This window comes from Rhopilema esculentum, chromosome 16 (assembly GCF_057945365.1).
Source record: "Rhopilema esculentum isolate cy_ngs chromosome 16, ASM5794536v1, whole genome shotgun sequence".
Lineage (NCBI taxonomy): Eukaryota > Metazoa > Cnidaria > Scyphozoa > Rhizostomeae > Rhizostomatidae > Rhopilema > Rhopilema esculentum.
In genome coordinates, this window is record NC_142830.1 from 5,212,374 (window position 1) to 5,227,707 (window position 15,334).

General features: G+C 34.4%; 2 protein-coding genes across 5 annotated transcripts in view; both read right to left on the reverse strand.

Moving 5' to 3' along the window:
* Nucleotides 1-833: 833 nt before the first annotated feature.
* On the reverse strand, nucleotides 834-10,087 carry LOC135682123 (actin-related protein 2/3 complex subunit 2). Its single transcript, XM_065196858.2, has 11 exons — nucleotides 9,927-10,087; nucleotides 8,532-8,566; nucleotides 7,251-7,309; nucleotides 4,922-4,975; nucleotides 4,408-4,453; nucleotides 3,980-4,030; nucleotides 3,327-3,553; nucleotides 2,651-2,777; nucleotides 2,039-2,139; nucleotides 1,342-1,439; nucleotides 834-1,032 (listed from the first exon to the last, which is right to left on the reverse strand). Exons 1-11 carry the CDS (start codon nucleotides 9,986-9,988, stop codon nucleotides 1,008-1,010), a joined length of 885 nt encoding a protein of 294 aa, XP_065052930.1. The 5' UTR covers nucleotides 9,989-10,087; the 3' UTR covers nucleotides 834-1,007.
* Nucleotides 10,088-11,307: 1,220 nt separating this feature from the next.
* Nucleotides 11,308-15,334, reverse strand: part of LOC135682118 (tyrosine-protein phosphatase Lar) — a 31,165-nt gene continuing 27,138 nt past the window's right edge. For all 4 annotated transcript variants that reach the window (XM_089113213.1, XM_089113214.1, XM_089113215.1 and 1 more), the window contains 7 exons: nucleotides 15,103-15,196; nucleotides 14,468-14,544; nucleotides 14,162-14,296; nucleotides 13,866-13,997; nucleotides 13,266-13,417; nucleotides 12,415-12,550; nucleotides 11,308-12,239 (listed from right to left, as the gene is read on the reverse strand). In XM_089113213.1, coding sequence (XP_088969339.1) covers nucleotides 12,165-12,239; nucleotides 12,415-12,550; nucleotides 13,266-13,417; nucleotides 13,866-13,997; nucleotides 14,162-14,296; nucleotides 14,468-14,544; nucleotides 15,103-15,196 — 801 coding nt within the window. In that variant the 3' untranslated portion in view covers nucleotides 11,308-12,164. The remainder of the gene's footprint in view (nucleotides 12,240-12,414; nucleotides 12,551-13,265; nucleotides 13,418-13,865; nucleotides 13,998-14,161; nucleotides 14,297-14,467; nucleotides 14,545-15,102; nucleotides 15,197-15,334) is intronic.

Genomic DNA, 15,334 nt, shown 5'->3' on the forward strand with positions numbered 1-15,334 from the left:
AAGCTAAATCTAGGAACATAAGCAAAAACATGGCTATAAAAATCATAAGAAATACAAGTTGTCCAGCTTTATAAGAAGAAAATGCTCTCTCGAAGCAAAATTAAGCTTCGCCGACGAGTTGTTCTGTGGCTTTCCCTTAAGTAACATGCAGTTTTCAAAGTAGCTTGAGCAATCTCAATAATTTCATAAAATTCTAACCTTTTCGTTGATTTAGTAAACTTTACTTAAAACTTAATTTGATTTTGTTATTTTCTTTGTAGTTTTTTGTTACGCAAATGGCCAAGGCCTTGTGAGTTTGCCGTTTGTAGGCCATTCAATTCCATTGCTGATTTTGTTATTATCAATAGGAAAATGTTATAGGAATAATAGGAATCCAGTGCTTTTATAGTTATGATTCAAAAGTTGTTATGATTCAAAAGTGTTTTTTCAACTTTTAACAACATTTTGGGGGTACATAGGCCATAGTTCCTTTATCGAAGGTGTTCAAATACTTTTTGAACGTAAGTGTACTTGTGGTTGTTGTGTGACTTTCCCTAGTAACCTCTTTCTGTTAGAGGTTTATGGTAGATTGAGCAACTTGATCCGATGCACCAACTCGCTCTCCATGTGGGAACGTAGCCTCGTGGTTGACTTGCTGATATCTATGGTATCTTTTTCTGAGTTAGCAATTTTTGCTCTACAGCTTGTTGTATCTTAACTTCTGTCTCGAGCTAGATAATAAATGTTCCTTAAAAAATGGATGCGTTTTTAGATAAATTTTTAGCATTATTATGACAATGGATAAGATTTCTTTTGAAGTAAAATTGGCAGAAAACTAAAATAACGATTCCACATTTTCGCAAAAAAGGTTCTTCATACATCTAAAAAATATGACAAGAATGATTAAGTTGCAAAATTAATGGAAGCTCGGTTGACATCAATTGTTCACCGGTTCGAGTCTCCGTTGCACAGGGTTAAAATACATCGCAAGTTTCTAACAAGTTCTTGAAAATCAGCCCAATAATGAATCAGTTTCTGCTGAAAGTCTTTCCACTGCAAAAAAAGGAAGGGCTATCATTAACACATCATTTAATGCTAGTTTCTGCCCTATTCATAGATAAAACATTGATATAATACGTAAATATAATACATAAAATCAAATAATTATCGAATGTTACAAATAAATACAAAGCAATGGAATATTTACTTATGAATCATCATGGGTATTGTGAAAATTTTTCTGAGCAAACAACGTTTTCATGAGAATGAAAATTTACTAGAATATATCCTTGAAAAACAGGAGCAAAATATGACTTCCAAACTTTCTCATAAAACAAGGAGATTAAGTCAATATCACCAAACCTCATCGTTTTCTTTTCAGTAACCTTTTCTGGCCTGGCACGATTCAAAACTTTAATGAATTCGGAAGTGCGAGCGCGCATTCGAGAATGGAGATAGGCCTACAAAAAACATTAACATTCACGTAAGAATAAAAATAATCTCAACTAGTGTAAAGATTTGCCAGGTTTCCAAGAAAGATGTGATGGCAAAAATTCTAATAATATATATACCTGCTCTGTGTGGGAAATATATAAACATTAAATTCAACATCTTCTCAAAATGCTGTTGATAATTCCCAATAAAAAATTGCTTTAATTCGAATGACAATTGGAATATCAATAAGCAGCAAACAACTCTTCTTGATAATAGAAATGTATGCATTTTAAATCGTATATTGTGGAGCTAATCTTTGTAAAACTGTGAGGAAAATCTCGTTACGAAAATTATTTCTAAAGCGGCTCAGAATTCTATTATCAATTTGACCTAAGTTTCATAAAAAAAAGCAATCCAAGTAAAAATCGATAACCAGATATTCAAGAGAAAAAAGCTGCATTCCAATATCTGGAATTTCAAATTTGTGACATGGGTAGCAGCTAATCTGGGTCACTGGAAAATTTTAGTGATAACAAATGTCCAATTCATAAACAGAAAATGAAAACATCTTCCGATGACTACAATTATTGGCAAAACCTGTCAAAAAACACAAAAATTAACGCACCTTGGAGCATTTGATGTGGTAATGCAGGTAGTTTCTGAATGTGTGAATCAGATTTATTGTATTCTCCCGAATCTTTTCATTTGTGTGCCTTGGTTCCAAAACTGCAAAAACCAGTGAGGTCCAGTGAGGTCACATTCAAATTTCAACTTTATCAACCAAAAGGTGACCTGCTTTTCAATTACTTCAGCACTAAGCATTTGAAATCTAAACAGGATAACTAAATTCTTCGTTAAATGAATTCAGAAAGTACCTGGGAATTGATTTCTTGCTATCGAAAAATAACAAAAACCTCTAATAATAGACAAAAGTCGCCTTATTTGACCAGGCGAGCTACAACAAACATAATATATACAAAATGGCCTACAATTTGCAAAATCAAGGCAGTATTAAATAAAATAATTATTGTTGAAGTCTTTTTTAACCCTGAAGTTGACAATCTTATTTGTGCCTCTTTTCAAAATACATATCAACAGAACCTGAAAATGAATGAAACTTCAAGAGGAGCTATTTTTGCATAGGTACTTTGTGCACAGGTGGAGGGGGCGGGAGCTATTGCTCGTCTATAATGGCCAGCTCTGAAATACCCGTTCGAATATCATTCAGTGTCCTCACCAAAGGTTATATAACCAATATTTTCCCCTTTAGCGGCGTCTGTCCCTTGCAATTCCTGTGGTGGGTCTTTATGACTGAATAAAACTTGTGGACTGCCATGGCTTGCTTTCCTTCCTTCTTTGAATTCCTGGATAAAGGCAAAAAACATCCCAATCTTATTCTTAAAATGGTCCCTGCTTTTAAAATTTATGATTTGATCAATAGAAACGCTAATTGGATACACAGAAATCTAGAGGAAAGAATACACAACAGAATACAAAAAAAACAATACTAAATACACCAAATCATAAGCAACATCTAAATTCACAAAAACAAGCCCCATAACAACCTTTATGGATCATTTGTTTCTTGTTTCAAGACTTTAGACATTGAAGATTTCTAAGTAGGAGATCTAAATTGCAATATGTTATACTTCTTCATTATGACTAGAATGTTCCTATCAAATTCAGATTTGATAGTGGTGGACAGCTTCGTATGTGCAGAATAAACAAAACACAATTTATTGAAAGTCTACTTTGTTGTATCCTGAAAGATTTATAGAAGAAATTAGGCAATGTCTTTTAAATCCAATCTCATGAAAATCAACAACGTGGTTTTATATCCAACCGTCTGCCAAATGAGGTAGCGATAATAACGGTCATCATAACGAGGCCATTATTATCATAATACTACATACCTGCATAAAGACCTTCCCAATGATGACATCATCGTCGTCTTTGAAAACGGTGCTGAAGATCACAGTTACTCTGTCAGCCTTTGCTTCAACATACAATGTTTCATCGTCTCGGTAATTAATAACTGCCCTCTCCCGTGTTTCGTCCTTTCCAACTAAATCGAAGTATTTTTCAAAAACAGATGCAAAGCAGTTGCGTTTAAGCAATCCAACCTTTTTTATCAGTCCCTCTACAAAGAAATTCAATGAGTATTTCAGAACAAATACACGTGTGGTTTGTCTTCTGCTTTTTCATGCATGCACAAACCTCTTTCTTGAGAATAAGGGATCATGTAGTTAAAACCAACAAAAAAAGTAAATACAAAATACTTTGATAGTAATATGAAAAAACCATCAAAAGCTATTTACACCATTGAAAGGCAAGACAGCCTATTTACACATATCAAAGAGGCTGTTAAATTCAGTACTAATTAAATTTATTACAGTTTTTATTACTATGCTCCATAGATTGAATTGAAAATGTTTTCTTAATAAAAAATCTTGAAAACAGATGGGAAATATACATCTTACTATATATATATATGCTTAGGCTTTAATGTAAAATAATATTCTCAGCCTAATCAATTTTGATCCGTGCTTATCATATTGCATCATACCTTTATCTTCTGGCAATGCATTTAGATCAAAAAGCAAAGAAACATTGAAGCCTGCAAAATGAACAGAACTATTAGCTTTGAAATTTTCCAATTTTGAGAAAGGCTTGCTATCATGAGGTGATTAACCAAGGCAAAGAGACACTCTCGCAAACTGTCTAACAAGAAAGAATGGAATAACATATTGTTTCAGCTAAATATTTCTCAGCATTAAACTACCAGGTTCATTGATTGGCTAAAACTCAATTTCATGTGAAAAGCACAGATTTGACATCATGGCAAATAAAATAACTTAGCTAGGCTTTGAGTTAAATATTTCAACAAATAAGTGTACTAAATATTCAACAAAATGGTTTTTTAAATGGTTCGAACATTGAAACAACAAACTTCACACATTGTTAGAAGATGCAATATGTCATTCTAAAACTAACCTGGCTCTGGTTGTGTCATGTATTCCCCGTATATGCTCTTCAGTAGCTACATTGAATAATTATATTTTGTAAGTAAGCAGCAGCTAAGCTGAATATACAAGAAACTTTCAGGGTCATAAATCTGTGCTGTCTATGGAGGTGTTGTCTGTGTTGGGGATTAACTGTGTTGTGTTGGGGGATTAACAGAGTGAATGAATATAGGGTGTGCAGTGGGTAATAGCACCCTAAAGCAATTTATGGCAGATGTTTTAGACACAGCTAAGGGGCAAACCACTTGAAAGACAATTGTTCAAGATCTAAATACTTATTAGGATTTTTCACCATTGGGGAATGTATCTACAGAGATTTCTTGGCATTTCTAGAGAATTTTAAGGAAGTTATCAATGTCTTCATCTCAAATTTGAAAGAAAACAACGTATTTTCTCACACAAAATCGTTTTGCTCCTAACTTTTTGTCAATAATTTTTGCCAATATATAAGTGAATAAAGAAATATTCTAGTTGATGCTACAAACCTCATCTGCTCCATGTTTACTAAGCTCACCATAGAATTTCAGCGAAATGCTGACCTAAATATGCATAAAAAAGACAAATATAAGGAAACGATCATATAAAAAATTACTTAAAAATAAAGAAGACTGCCTCTGTCAATCATCTTGAGGAAACATTTAAGACTGTAAACACCTGCACAGAATAGTAACATGTTGAATAAAGTGCCTAGAGGAATTGGATGCAAATTCAGCTTAAAATTAGTTTATTTCACTGTAATTTAAAAATGAATTGGATGTGGATCAATCTTGTCCTATTCATTCAGCTAGATGTAACTTTTATGCAGTATATTTATATTAAGAGATTTTATCAATTTTAATGTTATATATTCATACAAAAAATATTTGAAGGTGTTGATCCAATAGTCTAAGGCAAGTTGATTATTTTCATCAAAACTCCACATACACACAATTTTTTAAACCTTAGAGCAAAGTAAAAGTACTTAGCTACTTTTTAAACCTTAGAGCAATGTAAAAACCTACACAGCCTTATTTGCCTAACAGCTTCTATCACAGAAGAACCTATTTAAACTTAAAGGAAAAATTGTGGGTTTTTATATGTGGTTGTTTCAGGGGCAGCTGAGAGGCTTAATACTTGTGCTGTAGGTGAAGGAAAATACCCCCAAACACCCCTACTCAAAGAACCCCATTTTTATTTTTTGCCTCCGTATAAGTAAATTGAAAAATTGTGTTCAAAAAGAAAATTAAAGCAAACCATAGCTATTAATAGCAGAACATGAATCTAGTGCGCTTCTTCTTCCCTACCTAATGACTGTATAACAAATATTTTGCTATACATACACTTTGCTCATTCTTGTGAAAATGTGTTTTGTTAATACACTCCCTGTGTTTCCAATCTGAAGAGGCTGTCAAACTGCCTGCACTTATGGGGCTATTGATCTAATATCAGTGATAGGGGAAGGTCTTGCTGTATCGCCACCTGGATATGAGAATCATGTTTCAAATACCATGGCCAGTGAACACAGTAAAAAGCTTGGAGCCACGGCTACAATCATTGCCAATGGCTTAGAGCCCTCTTGCAATTCCCATTAACTGGTCAGGGTATCAGGACCGTAAATCGAAAAGCTGATTCTAGAAAAATTCGGTGAAAAGTATTTCACCCAAACCAAAACACAACAATTGGATCTGTCAACCCATGCTTATTATCATCTTTTTTTTACCTCATGACAACTTAATCTGGAAAAATGTTAAGTGACAACTTAATCTGGAAAAATGGTCTTCTCTGTTTTTAGGCAAAGTCTGTGTTGGTGAGGTGAGTCTCTTGCAAAAATGTTGAAAAGTGGTGAGAATATTCGAAACATCCCAACGATACTCAATTCCTAAACCGAATTAAAACACAGTTTGCAGATGCAAGCAAGCGAAAGTTCAGCATAATGTTGGGAGGCCATGGTTTAACTGGCTATGGTATGAGAAATAAAAAACCCGAGGTAGAGCAGGGTCCCTTAGAAAAAAGTTTAGTGACATCATGGTATGAGAAATGAGAAACTAATACCATGGCCATAACTGCCTTGAGATTCAATTGCTATCAACAGTACTATAGATTATGATCCATTAGCGGATTAGAAGGCAATAAAAAATTTTTTCCTGACATTTGAATTACCATTGACAAAGTTATGTGCCTCCACTACTGTGATAATGCAGTACAAAATGGCTGGAAGAGGTATCCCCCAAAGGCCATTAATTTTAAAGGTTTTTTCTAGGGCAGCATTTGGAAACAAAATGGTATGTGGCTCATAACGTTTATACCACTGTGCGCCGCCTCTTGTTCACACTATCTTTATCACAATATCACAACTTACAGATGATATATTAACAAAGAGAATAGGTGCGATATTTCACAATTTGTTTTAGAATGGCTCAAAGGAGGCCTAGCCTCTTGGCCAGCAAATTTACAGATCTTAGCGTTGCGAGACAGCCTACATGTAAGAAGAATTTTACTTGCCAATCTTCAGTGTGCTGCTTTGTCTGACAAAATGGCGGACAATGAAATTTTCATGCTGCCTAGTCTGTTCTTAAGTTCTTAGGCAATAGGTAAAAGGCTTAGGTAAAATAGTTCTTGAGCAATAATTAGCTTTCATTAATGTCCACTGAAGGTGAACTTGTGCTTTCACAGGTTCAGAAAATTAAGACCTCTGGCTATTCCTTTAAGGGGGTTTATCTTTCCAGTCTCTGATTTAAGATGAATATCTCAGTTTAGCTTACACTTGGCCATATATTCACCAAAAGGTTGAGGTCAAATGTACAATGAAAAAACATTGACCATGACTACACTCACCAGAATTTTTGTTTTATCACCTTCTGGGTTTGATAAATGATACAAAGCACCATCAAAATCTGGAGAGCAACAAAATAAATATTACTTATTTGGTAGCATCTAAACAATATGCAGCAAAAATACATTTGATAAACCAAATATAGACAAGCCAAACAACTTTAATCATGATTCACAGTTTTGTCAAGGAAATGGCTATTTCCACATTCTTGGAATCACCCAAACTGTTGTTGGGGACTAAAAGTTTTCTTATGTGAATATAACTTTGCCAACATTGTCAACACTGGATTGAAAGGGTTTCATGTATGAATGATGAAATGGGGAAGTTACTGCTAGAATACTGTGTAAAGCATGATAAACAGGCCTTTTCGTAAGAAATAGCACATGCAAGTGGCCAATCGCTTGCATGATTTCTTTTGCGCGAGCGATCGCTCTGGTAGTGATAGCAATGATCTTAAAAAGGTACCCTTTTGTTTGAAGTAGCATCAAATGAAAACAAACTGTTATGATGACCTTTAATGCACTCCAAGAAAGAATAAATATCCCATACAAATGTGCTTCATTTATAAACTTTATGTATATCATGATGTTATTGCTGGATGTTATTGCCGGATGATGACAAAATGTTGTTAAGAATCTGCCGTAGATTCTGCGCACAATATTTATTTATCTGGACATGTTCCCTGCAAATATTCCACCATTTAAACATGCGACTTCTGATAACAAGAAAAAACAAAGAATACAAGGTCTCTTCAAAGCTTTTGCTTCCGCTCACGATTCCATAGGAAACGTTCCTTATCCACAAATTTCAAAATTATTGTTCTGGCATTCCCCTCACAGAAAAAATACTTTATACACTCTGGCTGCCCAGAAAATGTCTTAAGTGCTATTGTAGTTTAAATACTAGTACCCAAAAGTATTCTTAAACATTCGCTGTGGAATTGATTTTCGAATGCATTTTTTCGTTGAGATGTGGTTTAGTCAGCTTACTTATATTTCCTGTGTTTTGATATACCCGCTTTGTATTGTCTATGTCACTTGCTTGGGTCAAAAAAGATGACTAGAAATGTGTTAATTGATGAGACATTTACTCCTCACAATTTACCATTTACCAATTAAACGCATGCGTGGTTGGGTTTGCGCGAGGGCTGATCGCTCACGTAAAACAAAAAGGCCTGAATATAACTTTAATTGGTGCTAGGTTTATGAGATTTTGTTACATTTTCCCTTCTCTTCAATCTTGTTATGAAATAGACTTTTCAAGAGATAATTTGCTGGCCTTACCTGCAACTTTTATGTCAATGGATTCAGCTTTTCCCCTAGTTGAAAAAATAAATCAAAATTAAAGGAAACTAATCCACAGACATTCACTAGCACTAGCATATGGCTTGGCAACAATTCAAAAACTGAAAGCCAAAAATAGAGTAAGCATATGATTTATTCATCAAATAAACAGTTTGGTTAATGGATTATAAAAATTTAATTTGACAAATAATTGGGCAAGAATCAGTCATGAAATATAAAGAGAATTATACACCAGTGAAAGAATAAATCAAAGAAATAAAGAAAACATGCATAAGATGGAACTTCCTAAGCAATAAATACAAGAAAAACTTGGCAGGTTTATAAAGAAAAACAATAAGGAATATAAAATAACATCTAGCTTCAACCTGTGATAATTAACAGCCAACCATACTTGTTTTTGCTGTTTTGCTGTTGTTAAGCAGTTTTTTTCACAATTGTCAAAAAGCACAGGTTATAAATGTAAATGTTTGTCCTTACATGAAATAAATATGGCAACTATTCCTTTTGCATAAACTGTGAAGTCTTTTGAAAAATCTCATCTAGAGCAAGTCTAAAACTAGAACTTATCAATAAATTTGAAATATTTACGAAAACACGAAAGTTATGCTTTATAACATATTATAAACAATAAGCTTTATAAAGCATAACTTTCTCTAGATGATTTATGCTTTATAACATGTTATAAACAAGAAGCTTTATAAAGCATAACTTTCGTGTTTTCATAAATTTTTCAAATTTATTGATAAGTTCTAGTTTCAGACTTTCTCTAGATGAGATTTTTTAAAAGATTACACAGTCAACACTTAGGGAAAAATTTAAGTGCTAAATTCCATTTTGATCTTCAATTGAAAATTATGCTATGGTTCTGAAAATTTATTGTGAAAGAAATGTAGCACGAGCCAGTACAGGATTGAAAGTGATTCATCTTTTTAGCCAAATTACATACCTTCAAGCCTAAAAAGTTGTCAGTTAACAAAAAAGGGCATTAATGTCAAAAGTTACAACTTAGAAATATTCCTGTTCTATAAATCAAGGCTTTTAGGTTCAAACAAGTTTGAATAGTACATTTCTAAATTTAAATTTTGTCTGTAGCTCATATTGGGTTGATTTCAAATCGATATAGTAACAAGTAAAAAACTGTTGGAAGTTTAGCTCCAAGGACTATAGATTAGGCTGGTTTCGCATCACTCTTGTTTCAGTGATCATCACTGACGTCAGTGTAGTAATACCAAATAAAAACTGTAGGTTTTGTTTGAACAAAACATTAAAATTACCCCTACATAGATATTCAAGGTAAGAAGACCACCATTAGCCATCATGACATACAAGTTACATCCGGATATAAAAAGATTGAAAAAATGGCTACCAACTTACCCGCCAAAGCGAAGTCTCAATGCATCTTCAACAATTGAATTGTTTATTTCCAGTAGAATCATCTTTTCCAATTCGACTGCGTTACAAAGCAGGGAAAGTCCTTTCTCAAAAATGCCCACTCCCAGGATCGACGAGAAGGCGGAAAGAGAACCTGTATCAACAGCCTCTATTTCGCACAATTAGGAATCTACTCGAGGTTTCTGCGCTTGGAGATCAATGTGGCCTTACGCCCCCCTCCCCAAACAGTGAAAGGGAGGGGGGATGGAAACAGAGATATCAAGAAAGGAAGTGGAAAAACAACATAACATAACTGTTTTACAGGGATCGTCTCACGGTTTGGTACACAAATTGTTCAAAAGCATTCCCTTGCAGGCACTGCGGAGCATTGTGGCGGGGGACTATAGCCCCATTTTTTGCCAGAAGCGAATTTAGAAATTGACCACTAGTCAAGCTTTTTTTATTCAGCTTTAGCCCCCCCCCCACGTTTCTCATTCTATGCGGTGCCTTCTTTGGTGCACCAATATACTTGACAGGTACACAATATTGTTGGAGCATAGGAGATGCGCGGTAGCATTTTGCAAAACCCTTGGACTTCAACGGGTGAATGTTTGAATGAGGTTAAAGGTTAACAAAGGTTTGACCTATAATTATATGAAAGTGTTGTTAGAGAAATAAGGTGTAATTCAGTTTTTTGACATGTTAAAAATATATGAAAGAGTAGCTCCAGCATGCCGCTGAGAGTCGAATAATTAAAAAAAAATTGAATTAATGAAATTTTCTTATATGTTCATTAGTGTCTGATTTTGACAAAGACACTTTTTAAGAATTTATTTTCTAAGTCCATTCCGAAAACTAAATTAGTGACTTAGCCCTGCCGTAGATGCTTATTCTATGTAAATTTTACATCATCAATCTAAACTAATATGAAGCTACAGATGTGCAATTTTTCAAGTTGACTTGCTTTGGAAAGAGTTAATAGAATGTACGCTGCCCCAAAATTCTTTTTCATATATCACGATAAAACGATAAGATTGGGACCCAAGTTAGAAATCACCAACATTTTTCAATAAAGTCTTAAAAACAAAACATTTAAATATAAGATAGAAATTGGGTTCATCTAGTTGATTTATCTTTGGTGATTTTGTTTCAGTAAAGATATATATCAAATTAAACTGGTTTCTTTAAATACCAGACAATTTTAGCCAAGCCTCGGTAAACACTTTTTCTTTATTCTTAGGATTTTTGGATCCGTGATACTGTAATTCTCTAGCGAAATTACTTCAGACAAAATGTGGAACAGAGATTTTTGAGCCCACACATTTACTTGATGCTATGATTATGTTAAAGGAGAAGAAACTTGTTTAAAATATAAAGTCAGCACTTGAGAAATCATATACTTCTTTCTAAAAACGATCTACCAATACACATCTTTTTATGATAATAGTATCATCATTATGTTGTCATATACGATAATGAGTAGATTAGAAATATTTGAAAAGAAAAAAAACCGAAGCTACTAAGTGTGAATTGGTATAAGATTAACACAAACACCATGATATATATTTTATGTGGTTCCAACTCGGTTGGAAGGTCTGTTTATCTCCTCTCTTTATTATCGCTTCAAAAGCCTAAAAGCCCCTTTTTTTTAAAGCCCCCCCCAGAACTCCCCTGGAAAGCTTTCCTGCTACTTTGAAGCTCAGCGTGATAACGAAGAAGATAAGGAAGAAATTCTTTTAGACGCTTTGATGATCCCATGCTAGAATGTTTATTTTTTGGTTTAAGCACAATTTTTATGTCCGTTATTTCAAACCAAAAATTTCTGCATGTATTTGCGGGTGGGCTTATAATCAAGGGCAGCTTACACTTTTTTATGAACCCTGCAGCGGCTTATAAACAAGGTCGTCCTATAATCAAATAAATAGGGTAATACTCTGCAACAGGTCGTGGATTTTATCGTGGTTAAAACCACTTTCAAGATTGAAGACACAAATGGGGCACCTTGACTGACTGAGCAATAACTGTATTATGACATGCTAATATTAGCCCAATCTACTGGTCACATCGACTAACGCTTGGCTAATTTTAATAAAAAATCTAATGTGATATTACGAGAATGTGAAATAACTCTGCATAACGAGTTGCATTTCTAATAGTCTACAATAAACTTATGCCTAATTCTTTCTATTTTAACAAAGTTGTGATAACAAAAGTCTTCTGTATGAAAATGTAGCCTACAGCTTACATAAAATTTGAGTATATATCAAAGGAAGCCAGGTAATCTTGCAATGCAATGTGACAAAATAGATACTGGCCCTAAAATTGAAAGGACAATAAAGTACATCAGAGTTGAAATAGTAGAAAAAATAAAAGTCGATGTAATTTCTAATGTTTGTTAATACATACAACTAAACAGCTTTAGCTTCCAAAAGAAATGCTCAAGATTGGCTTTTCATAAATATTTTACATAAAAAACCTGACGCAGTATTACCTTCGTCTGCACCATGCCAGGACGCTCCTTCTTCAGTTTACAAACCACTCGAAAAACGTCAATAACATTCTCTGTTTTCAGTCTTTCGATCAAGTTACAGAGAGCAATGAAAACTGCACTTCGACCTACACCCGTGCTGGAGCAAAAAAACAAAATAAGCTTAAGAATAACTAATTGATAATGAAATGGCACAGGGTAATAAACAGACATGGGGATTTTTCGCCCAATTTGTTACTTTGGCTGGTGATAAGTGATTGGTAAAATTCAAGTACTTTTGTAAGCAGCTGTCAAAGAAAGAGATACCCGGGGTTGATAAAAAATATATAGTTTCGGATGTTAATTCAAGGGAGAATACAAAAAAAGAGGAAGAATAGGATTCCTTGACTACCTGAAAATCGCTAAATTATGAATACAAATATTTTTGAAAGTATACGTCACAATATAAAGGCTATCATTTCGTGGTCAATGAGCATGGTTTGTACGGGCAGCATAAACTGCTCTGGTAAACTCGATAACTAATCTGTATGTAGTCTACCTTTGTCGACAGAAATGAAACAGGAGTATACAATGCTAATCGGTGATGGATTGGGTTCTTGAATGAGAGCTCTCAAAGGATAATTGAAACAGAAACACTCTTACACATTCAAATCCATATTTTAATATCTATTTTTTCGTGTACAATCTATCAGTGCCTATCGTTCACTGGGACCGTTGGCAAACAGATCCAAAAGGATGACTTTGTCAAAACCTTTAACCCTCCCCCCCCTCCCCCAGATCACAAACAAATAGTTATGGCGGATATGCTTTGTCTTGCACTAGTGAAGCAGTGTCTAAAGCAATGTATTTCATACCTGCAGTGGACAATGATCACCTTATCGCCAGTTTGCTGCTGCCATTTCTGGACCTGTCCAATGAAATCGACGATACCAGCGCCGTTTTGTGGGGTTCCATTGTCTGGCCATGATGTATACTGGAAGTGACGGATCATCCGCGAGGTTCCTCTCTGTAAAAAAATGTTACTCTATAAGTTACAATCACGAGCTAAAATGTTTCATTTAATTACAAGTAGCTAGAGGCGCTGACTACAGATCCATGGGTCTGTGGTTCGAGCCCCTGAACTGACTAAACTTTCACCTTTATTAAGAAGAGTCGCCAACAGTTCTTTGTATTTCCAGGCGTAGGAATCACGAGGTGTGGTTATATCCAGAGGAAAGACCAGGACACTGCTCGCAAAGCACAGCCTTTAGTGTCCTAAAAACTACCTTCGGATGATTGATAGCAAATAAAAAAATAACACACCCTAAATTGTATACCCTTGTCCTTGAAAAATACTGCCAATTACCTGCTGCCAACATAAAATTTGATGCCGATACATCTTCACCCACCATTAGTATTTAAGGACATTCTAAAATTAAGATTCAAAATATTCAGAAGATGTAGAGTACAATTACCTGTGAGTTTGTGACTTTAAACTCGCGAACGATAAAATCGCCTTGCTGGTGCTCTGCAACCATTTCAATTAGTAATGGACCTGACTTCTGTGCCTCTTTTGCTTCACATGGCCAATACGTATGCATCCTTGTCTATCAAGATCCAAATGTATGTGCAATTACAACATATTTCGAAAATTTAGGAAAAATACGCAAGAAAACTACTTGTTATTAAGAAAGATATCAGTAGAAAACAACAAACAAAATTTAAGTTATGGTAATACACAGAAGTAAAAAGACATATGGATTTGCAATACCCGTGCAGTTTCAGAATCTTTTATCAGGCAAGCAATTGTTGTTGATTGCTGTTCCCACACCATTCTCCAGAAGTCATCGACTGTGTTTGGAATAGGTGCTTGGGTGGCAATAAATGCCTTTTCTTTAGAATATCCCTAGAGAAAAATAAAGTTATTCCTACATTTCAGATGAAAAAATATAATCCATTAAAATGACAAATAGTTATTTTATCATGCGGAATTGCTTTAGCATTTCTAGATACCAATCCATTCATATTATGATGAAGACATTGTTTAGCAACATAATTTATGAACTGAGAGACTTACATCAATGTGATTTGCGTTGATGTAGTCTGACCCTGGAAAGCCGGGAATAGAACGCAACACGACCCTCGTCTTCTCAACTGAAAGAGGAGTAAAAATTAAGGTGAGTAAACGTCAATCCAGATTTGATATTTTTTCTGATTTCAACTTCAGTAATCACAACCAAACTGTTTTTGGTCATATTATTAAAGGAAAAGAGTTTAACGTTTTAATTTATGGATCAGTGGAAGCATGAGTATTTTTCCCGAATTTGCAAATTCTATATAAGGTAAAGGTGGCTTTCTTCTATTTGATAGAACAATAGCTCCACAAAGACATATGAATATTACAGCAAGGACATCAACTGGACAAAAATGAGCACAATTTGCAATATCAATAATCTAAAGATTACCTTCTATATAGAAATGACAAAACGTTGAATGTCAACACAGAGTATAGTTTGGCTGTCGGTAATATGGGCACCTAATTTGCTCAAATTAATTTGGGAGCAGGTTCCCTTAAGTCATTTTTGTTAAAAGAGTTGAATTTCACGTGCTTTGCAATGGATCCGTGTCAGCTCAGGAACTGAATACTGATCTGGACTATTTCAAATGAATAATGCTTCAAAAATTATTGGTTAAAATGGCTACACTTCTTACATGGAAGGATTGTCAAAAATCTATTCTTGGTCTTGTTATAGGCTGCAGTTGCTGTTGTAAAGTCTTGAGAACTTTGAGAAAACTCTTGCAGCAGCTAAAACAGATAACTGATTTGATATTCGTATATCAATGATATATAAAATGAAATATAACGAACTAACTTCATTCATAACAGTTCATAACAAAATGGAATCATATGGAGAACCAACGAAATGGAGACATGCATGCTATG